This window comes from Carcharhinus amblyrhynchos, chromosome 29 (assembly GCF_965287045.1).
Source record: "Carcharhinus amblyrhynchos chromosome 29, sCarAmb.v2.hapA, whole genome shotgun sequence".
Lineage (NCBI taxonomy): Eukaryota > Metazoa > Chordata > Chondrichthyes > Carcharhiniformes > Carcharhinidae > Carcharhinus > Carcharhinus amblyrhynchos.
In genome coordinates, this window is record NC_137352.1 from 17,519,380 (window position 1) to 17,534,240 (window position 14,861).

Consider the following 14,861-nt stretch of genomic DNA (forward strand, 5'->3'; position numbering starts at 1 on the left):
AAAAGGAAATATGCTTATCCATCAGTGGTATAGCATATTGTGGTGGTGGTGGTGGGCGGGTGGGGGGGTTGGGGTGGTGGTGAATTTGGTTATATAGCTTTCAGGAATGGCAAAACAGACTGAAGTTGATTCTCTGGGTTGGGAAGTAAGGCCACACTCTTCATTGATGTCATAGAACATAGAACATAGAACATTACAGCGTAGTACAGGCCCTTCGGCCCTCGATGTTGCACCGACCAGTGGAACCAACCCTCTAACCTAAACTATTCCAATGTTATCCATATGCCTATCCACAGACCATTTGAACACCCTTAAAGTTGGCGAGTCCACAACTGCTGCAGGCAGGGCATTCCACGACCTTACTACCCTCTGAGTAAAGAACCTACCTCTGACATCCGTCCTATAATTACCACCCCTTAATTTAAAGCTATGTCCCCTCGTGTTAGCCATCACCATCCGAGGTAAAAGGTTCTCACTGTCCACCCTATCCAATCCTTTGATCACCTTGTATGCCTCAATCAGGTCACCTCGTAACCTTCTTCTCTCCAATGAAAATAACCTCAAGTCCCTCAGCCTTTCCTCATAAGACCTTCCCACCATACCAGGCAATATCCTGGTAAACCTCCTCTGCACCCTTTCCAATGCCTCCACATCCTTCTTATAATGCGGCGACCAGAACTGTACACAATACTCCAAGTGCGGCCGCACCAGAGTTTTGTACAGTTGTAACATGACCTCACGGCTCCGAAATTCAATCCCTCTACCAATAAAAGCTACCACACCGTACGCCTTCTTAAAAGCTTTATCAACCTGGGTGCCAACTTTCAGGGAGCTATGCACATGTACCCCGAGATCCCTCTGCTCGTCAACACTACTAAGAGTCCTTCCATTAGCCCTATATTCTGTACCCCTGTTATTCTTACCAAAGTGAATCACCTCACACTTTTCCATATTAAAATCCATCTGCCACCTCTCGGCCCAGCTCTGCAGCTTATCTATGTCCCTCTGTAAACTGTAACATCCATCCTCACTGTCTACAACTCCTCCGACTTTGGTGTCGTCAGCAAATTTACTAATCCATCCTTCTACACCCTCATCCAGGTCATTTATAAAAATGACAAACAGCAATGGCCCCAAAACAGATCCTTGAGGTACACCACTGTCAGTGAACTGTTTGAACCATGCTCCTCCCACCTCCCTCTCACAACCTTAATTTTGCACTCCCCCCAACCCCACCCCCCCACCAAACCCAGGGAATCAATGCAAGTCTGCTTAACCTAAACAGATTTATTTTCCTGTATCCACAGTAACTAGATTAATGGTTTAGCAGTCAGCACCATAAGACCATAAGATGTAGGAGCATAAGTGAGCCATTCAGCCCATCGGGTCTGCTTCACTATTCAATGACAATATGATTGATCTGATATGAAATCCTCAACTCCACTTTCCTGCCTTAATTCCATAGCCCTTGATTCCTTTACTGATTAAAAATGTCTATCGCATCCTTGTTAATGGTCCTTCTACAGCCCTCTTCAGTGAAGAATTCCATGGATTCAATGCCTTCAGAGAAAAAAATCTTCCTCATCTCTATCGTAACTGGGTGACTCCTTACTCTGAGATTATACCCTTTGGTTCTAGACTCTCCCACAAGGGAAAACAACCTCTCAACATCTATCCTGTGTAATGTTTTGATAATTCTAATAATTTTTAGAATTGTAATGTCTATGGATTTTAATTTTAAACTGTGTTTTTACAGAATAAGTGGTTCAGCTCTGTCTTGCTTTTGGATAACTAACGGTCACGATAGTCGGGCAAACAGGAAAAGCAGATGCTTGTGAAGAAACAAACTGGTTTTGTTTTATGCCAGATCTCATTTGGGTCGAGTTGAAGCTAACTTGATGGTTAAATTACAATTAGGTGTTTAGTTTGAAGGAATGGTCAAAACAGTGAGAGTTCAGGATGACACTGTTTAAACAAATGATGCATGATTTAATTGATCTATACCAGAGAGGAATCTTTTATTCTCTGATATCACAATAAGAAGTGGTCTTAACAGTTGATTTTAATAGCTTTAGTGTGGGGCTTTGGTTAAGACGTATTGACAAGAGAATGCGATTTGATATACACTTCTCGGCAGCCAAAAGGAAATGTGAATTTTTTTTAAATTAATGTATTAGTGTCACAAGTAGGCTTACATTAACAATGCAACAAAGTGAAAACCCCGGAGTCACCACACTCTGGCACCTGTTCAGATACACTGAGGGAGAATTCAGCACAACCAATGCACCTAATCAGCACATCTTTCGGGTTGTGGGAGGAAACCGGAGCACCCGGAGGAAAGCCACGCAGACACAGGAAGAATGTGCAGACTCCACATAGTGACCAAAGCTGGGAATTGAACCTGGATCCCTGGCACTGTGAGGCAGTCGTGCTAACCACTGTGCCATCGTGCTGTCCCATGTTTATGATGGAATGTAAACTTCCACAGTTTATATTAGGGGTTGTTGCAAAGGTAGGGTGACACAAGGTGAATTGTGTCCTATCGTGAGTAGGGGGAGTAAATTTGGACTATCGCCAAAAAATGGAAGGAAGAATGGGAGACTGGAGAGAAAAGTTAAGAAATCATAGTGATACCACAGCTTCTGGAGTATGACTCTTCTGGATACAGTTCAACATCACTTCAAAGAAAAAGACAACAAAGAGGGACATCACCTGTGCTGACAACATCAAGACTTTCTTGGGTTTTGCAAGATGAGAAACTTCTATGCTGCTTGTTTAAAGAATATGTTAAATCTTGTTTAATAAATTCTACTTGATTCATAAATAGTAGTTATTCACACCTTGTAGGTCAAGCACAACAGAAGACCCTATTGTTAGAAATTAAAAATTCAGATCTTAGAGTTAGTTTTAATTAGAAGGGTTTTACATATCTAAACTCTAAACATTACACCTGTTGAGCTCCCTGAGAATCCTATATGTGATGTGGTGATGCCGGCATTAGACTGGGGTAAACACAATAAGAAGCCTTACAACACCAGGTTCAAGTCCAACAGGTTTATTTGGTAGCAAACGCCATTAGCTTTTAAAGCGCTTGCTGCTCCTTCGTCAGGTGAGTGGGAGTTCTTTTCACAAAAAGGGCATATAAAGGCACAAATTCAATTTACAGAATGATTGGAATGTGAGTTTTTACAGCTAATCAAGTCTTAAAAGGTATAATTTGAATGGAGAGAGCATTAAGCACAGGTTAAAGAGATGTGTATTGCCTCCAGACAGGACAGTAAGTGAGATGTTGCAAGTCCAGGCAAGCCATGGGGGTTACAGATGGTGTGACATGAACCCAAGATCCCAGTTGAGGCCGTCCTCATGTGTGCAGAACTTGGCTATCAGTCTCTGCTCAGCGACTCTGCACTGTCGTGTGTCATAAAGGCCACCTTGGAGAATGCTTATCCGAAGGTCAGAGGTCAAATGTCCATGACTGCTAAGTGTTCCCCAACAGGAAGAGAACAGTCTTGCCTGGTGATTGTCTGGCAGCGTTCATTCATCCATTGTCGTTGTCAGAGACCATGCAGATGCTAATGACAATGGATGAATGAACAGCGCTAGACAATCAGGCAAGACTGTTCTCTTCCTGTTGGGGAACACTTCAGCAGTCACGGGCATTTGGCCTCTCATCTTCGGATAAGCATTCTCCAAGGCGGCCTTCACGACACATGACAGCACAGAGTCGCTGAGCAGAGACTGATAGCCAAGTTCCGCACACACAAGGACGGCCTCAACCGGGATTTTGGGTTCATGTCATACTATCTGTAACTCCCACGACTTGCCTGGACTTGCAAAACCTCACTAATTGTCCTGTCTGGAGACAATACGCATCTCTTTAACCTGTGCTTAATGCTCTCTCCACTCATTTTGTCTGTACCTTTAAGACTTGATTAGCTGTAAAGACTCGCATTCCAATCATTATTCTGTAAATTGAGTTTGTGTCTTTATATGCCCTATTTGGGAAAAGAATTCCCACTTACCTGACAAACGGACAGCAAGCGCTCTGAACGCTAGTGGCGTTTGCCACCAAATAAACCTGTTGAACTTTAACCTGGCGTTGTAAGACTTCTTACAATTCTATATGTCTCAATAAGGTCACCTCTCATTCTTCTAAACTCCAATGAGTACAGACTGAAACTACTCAACCTCTCCTCTTAAGAAAATCCTTCCATATCTGGGATCAACCAAATGAACCTCTTCTGGACTGCCTCCATTCCACTTGGCGCAACAAAAATCGATGCCAGAAGCATTTAGTAGTTTAAATTCTACACCTAAGAACATACATCTCTATGACACACTTCAGAATTTTTATTATATGTGTACATAGCAAATGCACTGCAGTTTGTGGGGTTAAAGTGTTTGTTTGGATGTGTTGTTTTCCCCACAATGTTCCCAAAATTAGCACAAGTCATATAAAATGTCTCAGAATTTTCTGTAAAAATTATCAGTGCAAATAGAGTTTCTGCAATATTTTGTGCTGGTTTAAAACGGGTCATGCTGGAAGTCATCCACAAAACCGGTCTTGCCTCCAGATTGAGTTTTCACTAATTGTGGGCCTTTTAAAAGGTATATTGACCCTTCAGAGATAAGATACTAATGCGAGTTCTTCATAAACAAGGTTTTTGAGTGCAGTTTTGAGAAGCAGACTACTGGGTCCAATGTAACTAGTGAGTCGTTCTGTATTTTCAGTAATTTTCAGTAAGTTAAAATAGGGTTGCTCACATGGTTCGGGATTGACATTAACTAAATGTGCTTCTTTTGTGATAAATCCATTTTCAGCTCTATCAAACTGAACTAGTCAGACCATTATTAAGTCCGTCAAGGAGGATAAGCTAACGCCTTTTATAAAATTAAGCTTCAAAATGCTGCCCAATTACACGGGTCCATGACAAATTTTGTGTTTAGTAATAAGGAAGTGGTAAGTGGAAACTAGACTAAAAACGCTTCTCAAAATAGGTACAATTTTTATCTTGATCACCAATTACACTCAAAGTGGAAGCTCCATCCATTATCTTTTACATAGGTGGAACGTACATTTGCCAATCTATTTAAGCCACCAATATTTACTCTCTTTGATCTGTCATAGGACAATATGGGCAGAATGGTGGCTAGCATTGCTGCCTAACAGTGCCAGGGACCCAGGTTCAACTCCAGCCTTGAGTGCTTGTCTGTGTGGAGTTTGCATGCCCTCCCCATGTTTGCATGGGTCTCTTCCAAGTGCTCCGATTTCCTTCAACAGTCCAAAGATGCGCAGGTTACGCATATTGGCTATGCTGAATTCCCCCGTAGCGACCAAAAATGTTTAGGTTGGTTGGATTAGGCATAGTAAATGTGTGGGGTTACAGGGATTGGGTGGGGTGACCCTGGGTAGGGTGAGCCTGGGTAAGATGATCTTTCGGAGAGTTGTTGCAGACTTGATGGGCCAAATGGCCCCCTCCTGCATTGTAGGGATTCTATGGGATTTTATGAGAATGGGCAATAAAAGCGCTGGTCTCGCCAGTGATGCTCATGTCCCATAAATTAACTTGAAAGTAAGAGATAAGCTTTCAAAATACAAGTCACAAGGGGGAGATTTTTTTTCTAAGGGAGTAACACATTGATTTTGCTGGAAACGAGCAGCGTCACCTCTCATTTTAGATTATAAAATCACGGTGCGACTTAAAAGTCATGTACTGAAAGAGTGCAAAATGATTGTAGACAACCTGCAGCAATTACTTATTGCCACTTAAGGATGCAGGTTGATGATTATGCATCCAGAAGAAAAACAACTCAATTCAGAATGTCAAATAAATACAGCGTGAGGTAGAAAGAAATGTGTATGCTTTTCATTTACATTTCTAAAAGGTAATCAGCTATTCCATACTTCATGATTTTTATACACGTCATATCTCTGATTAGATAATAAAAAAGCTGCCCATAAGTGGGTTGGGACATAAAGGAAATTACAGGATAAAGGGAAAGGTACTGCATCAGTTTTGATATGGGATGGCTGTGACTTTCCACTCTTTTTAAATGTTGTGGAAGTCTGCCAATCTCCAAAGGAACATAATGACACTTGCCTGTTTGAATGTTGTAGTGCTTGTTTCTGTATACAGAACCATCAATTAACTGGTGAGTGATAACAAGACATGTCCTTTTAATTATTTTTAGGAAGCATCAGCTCTGCTTTTTTTGGTAAAGTTTTTGATACCTGTACAAATGCAAAATAGATATTCATGATAGGGATGAGTTTGAACCCTAACTGAAGACAATCATCACTTGCCTAAGGTGGCTTATACAAGCAAGGTCATGCTAATTCGTTGCAAGGTTATGTATCTACCTTCTGAATTTCTATTGATATCTGCTTGTGCGCTGCTCTGGTTACAAACGTGCATGTTACTTGAAAGTTGATCCAAATTATTCTCTCCCACACATACTGATGACTCAGATCCACACAATGTTCAGTAGGATTACAGTAACTGCTCTCAGAATATTAAGTAAAAGAAATATATTAAAGCCAGTGTTCTGTATGCATAAATATTAATCTAAAATGCAATTCTTGCACTTAACATCAATTAATATCCTTACATGCTAATCCGTGGCCAGGATGAATGTTGCAGTCACTTGACAAAGAAAATATTCTTTTGGCTACCGCATTCACGTTATTGCTTAGTTTATCATGCACTTCATCACATTCAACCTCTTTACATCTTAATGCCTGGCTAGGTCATGTACTTACAAAAAGTTAGTTCCCTATAAAGACATGGAGTTCAGGGGGTGGGGGGCGGTGGCGTCAATATTTTTTTAGTAACCTGTTATTAAGGGGTAAACTAACATGATCAGATACCCATTTTATTATTCATGGAGTCTGATGTTCAAGTTAGGCTAGAAATAGTGCAAAATTGCTCCCTCAAGTACCACAGCTACTCGACATGGTCGCTATCAGTACTATTCAAAACCTGTAGCATGATCGAATAAATGTTTCGTGCAACCAACATTAGTAAATGGAGCAAACTCATTAATATAAAACATAGTATCACAACTTGACTTCTGCTTTGCAAATTATGAAAATGTCAACAGTTGCCAAATGCGGAGATTAGGAAACCTGACATCACCTAGGCACTCAAGGCTTTGAATCCAAAAAAATAACTGATGAAAGAAATCATTCACAGGCACAATTAAATTTGGTTAACACACAACCTATCTTTCCACAGGTTAAAGTGCGGCAGAACCTTGCTTGTCACTTGGTGCTGTTTCTGCGCTGATAGCTTGTCATTGCTTACTACTGTTTAAAATGGGAAAAAAAGTAACATGCAAACAACATGTAACATATTGCGACTTACGGACTACAAAGGTAATTAGGGAAAATATACGGTCACCCTCTGTTAATACAAAAACTGATATGTTACACTGGAGTTGATCTTTATAAAGGTGATGCTGTCAAATGATAACTCCCAAGCTAGAATTATTAAAATGTAGCCCTTCTGCCAGCAGAAATACTCTTATTTAGTTTGCGGCTTTGCCAACTAGTCTCAAATTTTAACAAGTGGCTACTTTCTTGTGACAAGAATTGCCAGGGGAATTATAGGCTTAAGATAAAGAAAATTCAAGCAGCAAAAAAGTAGGTCAATTGTAAAATACAAAGCTATGCAAGACAATTGCTGTTACATCTGTACATACTTGGTGATCAAATATCAAATGACAGATACACTGATGGTGTGTGTGTTTTTTGTTTAATCATTCATTTATCACCAAGTTAGACATGGACAAATGACTGGCGTCAGTTCTGCTGCTTTGTAACTATCTTTGAAAATATGCAAAGCAGCTGCCTGTAAAGTGATAAGTCTTTTTAGTTTCTTTGAACTGGGAGACCAGAAAACTGACCCAAGCATGAACTCACTATATGACCTCACATATTGGCGTGCAACCTACTGTGCCACCAGGTTTCATGGCACAGTACTGCACTGCCAAAAATACACCTTAAGGCTATCAAGTAAAACCTTAAAACAATGAACAGTGACAATGAACAGGATTTAGGGATGAACTTACTTGGCTCACCAGTGAATACTGCTTCCACTGTAATGGACACAGATGAGAACAGAGGAATAGAAAGAAAAAGAAAAGGTGTAAAGAGGGGTGAAGTAAAAATGATTCAGACCAAAAGAGTGAAGGTTTAAAGACAGAAATTAAACAGATTTTACCACAATAATTAAGCGGTCAGCAGTGATCACAACAGACAGATCTACTGTTTGTTATCTAGGCAAACTTTGCTGACACTTGCAGCTTTGAAAAAAATATACCAATGGTGATAATAAAAGAGAGGAAAACTTTAATGTGTATTTAATTAAAAGCTAAATATAAGGTTTAAACGAGACTCTGCTTAGTTGTGCATGATACTTCATAGCACCAGTGGAAATTAAAATTATAACGTACATGCTTTCTTCCCCTTACTCCATTCTCCATATGTTTCTCTGTAATTAACAAAGAGCAGGAAGGAGAACCTACTTCATCTCACAATTCTCAGGTATCTGTAGCATACAGATAACACAAGAACAGAAGACTATCAACATAACTAAAACCTGGCATGCTATTTCTCATTCTAATTTGTATGGATGTCAAGTTGGTGAACAAATTAATACTGTATAATTCTTTAAAACATTTTATCATCCCCATTTCGCACAATGTATATTATATACGTGCATGATCGATGGGTCATTGGGCCTGCAGTTTTGTACAACTGGGTTTATTCCATTATTTGCTTCCATGCCGGTAAACTATGAGGTTTTCATGTCCATAAAATATACCATGTAAAACAACAAATGTTGTAGTACTATCGCACAGCTAATGTTTTGCCCTTTTTTTTGAAGAGTTTGAAAAAGAGATTTCTCAGAATTAACCATCCACTTACTTATTTTTTTAAATATAGATTTATTTTCTGCAACATTAGAAACAAAAATCACTGAATGTGGTTCTTTCGTTGGCTGTTCTTATACTATGCAATTACCGCTGAATGACGAACACCACCTTTGTGTAACTGCATTTGTCAAATTGAATGGAGTTTTCAACGAAGAAGAAAACCAAAGTGTTCACTTTTTGAAGATATGGCCTGATTGCAGAAGACACCTTAGTTTACTGGCCAATTGTGACAGGTGAATGTCAATGCTAGGCTTCTCTCTCCACCCTCGTTTCAAAAGGAGACATCTTAGCCCTGCCATTTATATGTCTAAGGAGTGGCACTTCGCAGAGCTAAACCTAAATTAGGTGCAAAATTTGAACTGGTGATCAGTACTATAAATTTGCAAATCCTTTTAATAAAATATTTTACATCGGGAAAGGCATCCTTTATCTCCTTTCTCAGTAAACCAGAATCTCAGGGATGGATTGACATTGACTTCAGATAACAGCTTATCTCAAGCACCTAAACCAGAATCATACGGAGTTTTCCGATAATAAAATTCTTTCAGGGCGTTTATGACACACGGCAAGTATCTTATACATACAAGTGATATGAACGTATAACAAAAAGCATTTTCCATCCATTCCAATGGTGTAGGCTTCAGTCTTCACTCTGTCCTGAACTCTTAATAGAAAACAACCTTCTTTAACAGTTTAAACATGAAGAACATTGAATCAATTCATCTGTAAACAATGCAGGAAATATTGTAACTCTAATATTAGCAACACTTTAACACATTGCGACTAAAATAGTAGCAGCATTCTGAGCCCTATTTGATATTACAATGCAATAGCATTTCATTTGTTTGGGTGGGTGCGGGGAGGGTGCGTCAATTCTATCTCAGAGTAATAAGCCCTTAAAATATTTGTTTCAAAAACAATGATAAAGCTAATGAGTCTAAAGGTTCAACTCACATTTCCTTATTGTTTCAAAATTAACACTGCAACAAGCAGTTTAAACCAAGTGGTGAAATAACCATCTTATACTTACGAACTGGTTCTGTCTTGAACTTTGTGATCTGGCTTGCATCACCGATTCCCTTCCCATTGATGGCAGATAACCGCAGACTATACGTGGTTTCAGGGGACAGTCCACTGACTGTAATGACATTGTCTGAACCTAAGACTGTCAAATATTGAAGTGTATCATAACCCTGAATTTATAGTGCAGAATAACATTTCCCAGATCTACCGCAGTTACTACAAAGTTTGATCATAATTTCTTTGAGAATTTAATGCTAGCAAATGGACAGTGGAAAGGTGTACAAGTAGGCAATCCTTTTACATTGTAAAGGTGATGAGCAAAGAAACTTGCATGTAGAAAGGTGATAATGAAAGTAATTGACAGATTGTGAAACACTTTAACATATCCTATTGATGCAAAATAAAAGATTCCGCTTCCTTTCTATATGTCTTGAGTCATCCTTAATTTCAACATGGAACATAGCTTTCAATTTGATTGGCTTGCACGAGCTGAAAACTGAATAATAAATCTTGTTCCTTTAAAACTTTTCCTGAACCTGCCAATGATCGAAAGGTCAATAATTCAGACTAATTTACACTGATGTGCAAACAATAATACATTCATGAAGCTTCATCATTGGATTAACTGAAACAAATCTACCCAAGCTTTTATTTTAATGATTTGTAACACTTTAATTGCTTGGCCTCAAGCGTCTAAAGTTGTCTTGTACAATGACTCTCACTAAAAGAATGGAAATGATACTTTAAACGGAGGGCACTTTTATCTTGGTAATAAAGGAAACATTGTAGTAGCACCATGAATAACTCAAGGCAACTCCAAAAATTCTGATATCATTAAAAAAGTAGCTGCCTTCTTTCTTTTCAGTTGGGGTTTCTAACTTTTATTGTGCCTCTGCAACATTCAAACATGGGAATTAGTTTCATCTTGACCACCCTGCTTGTTTACAAATGAGTCTCATCAATCCTATTGGTTGTCAAGTGATTGGATATTTTCATTATCTTGGCAGAGAGCAACAACAAATTTGGATCTGAGTGGTATTTTTGGCCAAAATAGCATTATATGCATGCAACAAATATCCTGTTCTCTTCCTTTGCCAGCCCAATGCCTTATAAAGGAATGTTAAGTTTGCTGACAGTCCACAGTGATTGGTGAAGTTAAAACTAAGACACTGCTGAGGGAGTTTATTGACTTAGCTCACAGTCAACACTACTTCAAGCCCAGTCACCAAGACTCCAAACCCAGTCGCCACTAGTTCAAACCCAATCCTCCCACCAGTGTCCCAGCTATCCCCATTAATGGGTGCACAAATACCCATCGCCTGTTTAACAATGTAATTTCTGTTAAAACTAACATTGTAACTGCCATTAAACTTCAACAACGTAATTAATAAGACATTGACATGGCTTTTACATAGTCAGCAGCAATGATATTAGGCGATTGCTTAATGCAAATAGGCTGAGATATAAGGTTTTATTTCTCTTTACCCAGATTGTGGCAGCCACCTTAGAAACCAACATTTTAAGCATTATAATGGAGGCATTACTGATTGTTCCAGATCATGCCAAATCCAAAAAACAGATGTATTAGACTAGCTACAGGAAGCAGCATGGTGTGGCACAGTGGTTACCACTGCTGCTCCACAGAGCCAATGAACCAGGTTTGATTTCCTGCTTGGGTCACTGTGTGGAGTTTGAACATTCTCCTGTGTCTGCTTGGGTTTCCCCTGCGTGCTTTGGTTTTCTCCCACAATCCAGAACAGGTGATTGGCCATGCTAAATTCGCCCTCAGTGTATCTAAGCAAGCTCCGGAGTGTGGCAACTAGGGGATTTTCGCATAACTTCATTGCAGTAACAATGACACTAATAAGTAAACTTTAAAATATGATAGGGATTCTTTTTAATGAAAAGCTTTATAATGAGGATTATCTGGAATGGAATCCGATCTCTTAAATTTCCTTGAAGTAATTTGCTTTCTTCTTTGAGTCTTTAGGGTATTAACATTCAATGCCAAATAGGACATCATCTTCATAACTCTCTGGAATTATGATGCTGTTATGTTTCTGCACAGCTACATAACTATCCCCACTATTTCTTCTGTTTTCCATCATCTATAATTATTTTTGTGCCAATGCTTTAAACTACCTTAAGCTACCACTTAATACTTAAGCTGTCAAGTGTTCTGATTTTAGTGTAAGAATCAACGCCATTGGATACATATATCTTCTATTTAATCATTTATATCCAATCATCTCAATATGCCAATAATTATGCACACTTACTGAGCATATACCGCACCTATACTTTTTAATTTATATCCATACCTATGTATAAGCACAAGCGTTAAATATAAATTGGATACTTAAGTCAAATGGCAGGGTACGGATGATACATTGAGTCATTGGACACCTTTCATTTATGGAGGTCAAGACCTAGTACATGGCATCCTCTGAGCTTATTACTCCTGCACACAATCAATTGTTAATGATAATAAAACTAACTAGCATAAATGTCTGTCTCAACATGCAGTATCAATTTTTTTTGATATGAGAGTATATCAATGTAATTTGCTGTTCAAAAGATATTTTGCAGTTCCTCAAACAAATTCAGACAACAGTTGAACATAATTTCAAGATGATGCCTGGTCTACACTGAGCTTGCCCATCTCAATTGAGATGACAGAAGAGACATTACATGTAGTGTTATGATTCTCCATGTAGCAATGGAAAAATTTACCAATGTTCTTGTATCTTTTCCAGAAAATTTCTGTTGGAAGTGCACGATAGGGACTAAATCAGCTTGGTTTTGATGTTCCAGATGACTGAATAGATTTCGAACATGATGTGAAAGCTCACCCAAGAATAATGGTTACCCAAGGCCCAAATATTCCACAATTTCCCCAAAAACGGGCACACAGGGAGCAAGAGAACAATCCCTGCCTATGAATGGAGAGAACCTAGGTGTATACAAACTATTGTGGCTCAGGCCTTATCATTATTGAGGCAGTGAGATACCTAATGGGCATGTACAGATGCCTCATGGGAGAAGAGGGTTCAAGTTCGAGTCACCTCAACGCAAGCAGCAATTCCAGCCAATGTCCATAAAGGGGGACTGGGTAATGGAGGAAGGGCACATGTTATATATTATATATTAAAGTATTATATATTTAAGTTATATATTTAAGTAGTTGCATCATTGTTTGATTTAGAAGCCACTCACATGATTTGAAGGCAATGTCATGGAGGGGGGGAAGGTTTCAAAGGCTGTTGTTCAGTTTCATTTTCTGCTCTGTGGGCAAGAGCTCCTAGAATATACCATGCTTTTGGTTTCAATCTACATGTGCCAGCCGTGGGGGTGATTCTCTTACCTCGCTGCACCATTAGCAGATCAAGTTGGTCCCAGAAAATAGTGTGTGGATCCTAAAAATCTGTTTTGCACCAATGCCAAATAGTTTATGATTCTCCTGGTCCTGTCCTAATGGCGTGAATTGCATTGCACTCTTTCTGCACATGAGTCCAATTGGCATTTTAAAGCAGCATTTAAGTATGCATAATCCAGCTGTGCTCTGCATTGCAATTCTCCCACACTTAGTCACATTTTTGGCTGAGAGGTGGTAAATGGAGTTTAATGCAGAAAAGTGTGAAGTGATTCACTTTGGAAGGAGTAACAGGTATACAGAGTACTGGACTAATAGTAAGTTACTTGGGAGGGTGGTTCAGCAGAGAGATCTCAGTGTCCATGTGCATAGATCCCTGAAAGTTGGCACCCAGGTTGATAGTGTTGTTAAGAAGGTGTACGGAGTGTTAGCTTTTATTGGTAGAGGGATTGAGTTTCAAAGCCATGAGATCAAGTTGCAGCTGTACAAAACTCTGGAGCGGCCGCACTTGGAATATTGCGTACAGTTCTGGTCTCCGCATTCTAGGAAGGATGTGGAAGCGTTGGAAAGGGTGCAGAGGAGATTTACCAGGATGTTGCCTGGTATGATGGGGAGGTCTTATGAGGAAAGCCTGAGGGACTTGAGGCTGTTTTCGTTACAGAGAAGAAGGTTAAGAGGTGACTTAATCGAGGCATATAAGATGATCAGAGAATTAGATAGGGTGGACAGTGTGAACCTTTTTCCTCGGATGGAGATGGCTAGCACGAGGGGACATAGCTTTAAATTGAGAGGTGATAGATATAGGACAGATGTCAGAGGTAGGTCTTTACTCAGAGACTAGTAATGGCATGGAATTCCCTGCCTGCAAAAGCAGTGGATTCGCCAACATTAAGGGCATTTAAATGGTCATTGGATAAACATATGGATGATATTGGAATTATGGAATTAAAATGGCTTTAGATTGGTTTCACAGGTCGGTAAAACGTCAAGGGCCGAAGGGCTGTGCTGTAATGCTCTACGTTCGTTCAAGTCCCAGAATTCACCGACCTTCGGACACGGCACAGTAACAGCAAGAATCATTAGCGGAGACCCAATGCGATGGTCACCCTGGAGGCTCACTGGCCTATTAAGGCTCCGCTCCCCCACCAGTAATGATACGGAATTTCCAATTCTCCAAAAATGTGACTAAGTGTGGGAGGATTGCCATGCATAGCGCAGCTGAGAGACCAGCATGGATCCTCCATTAAACTCACCATTATGACTCTTAGAGATTTTACATGGGAGAACTCTGCCCCACATCCTTTTCTCTGTGTAAATCCCATATCCCCTAACATAGCTAGGTTAAATACAACTGGGGAGGAAGGGCAGCAGTGGCAAGTATCAGGAACACTGGGTATGACTGGGATCAGGAAGGATGGGTAGTGATGACTTATTTCTGTTCTGGCTACATTCTGAACAATCGAATATCAATTGAAATATGTGAAAGGGTTGAATACTTGCTTACTGCATTGAAGGCTGAGAACATAAT

At 39.7% G+C, this 14,861-nt stretch overlaps 1 protein-coding gene across 17 annotated transcripts in view; it reads right to left on the minus strand.

Moving 5' to 3' along the window:
• Positions 1-14,861, minus strand: part of LOC145359853 (neural cell adhesion molecule 1-like) — a 515,972-nt gene that overhangs the window by 104,059 nt on the left and 397,052 nt on the right. For 9 of the 17 annotated variants that reach the window (XM_080214669.1, XM_080214666.1, XM_080214670.1 and 6 more), the window contains one exon: positions 9,968-10,102. In XM_080214669.1, the coding sequence (XP_080070795.1) occupies positions 9,968-10,102 (135 nt within the window). Of the gene's footprint in view, positions 1-8,070; positions 8,098-9,967; positions 10,103-14,861 lie in introns of all 17 variants that reach the window. The other 8 variants (XM_080214667.1, XM_080214659.1, XM_080214663.1 and 5 more) reach the window with 1 other exon arrangement.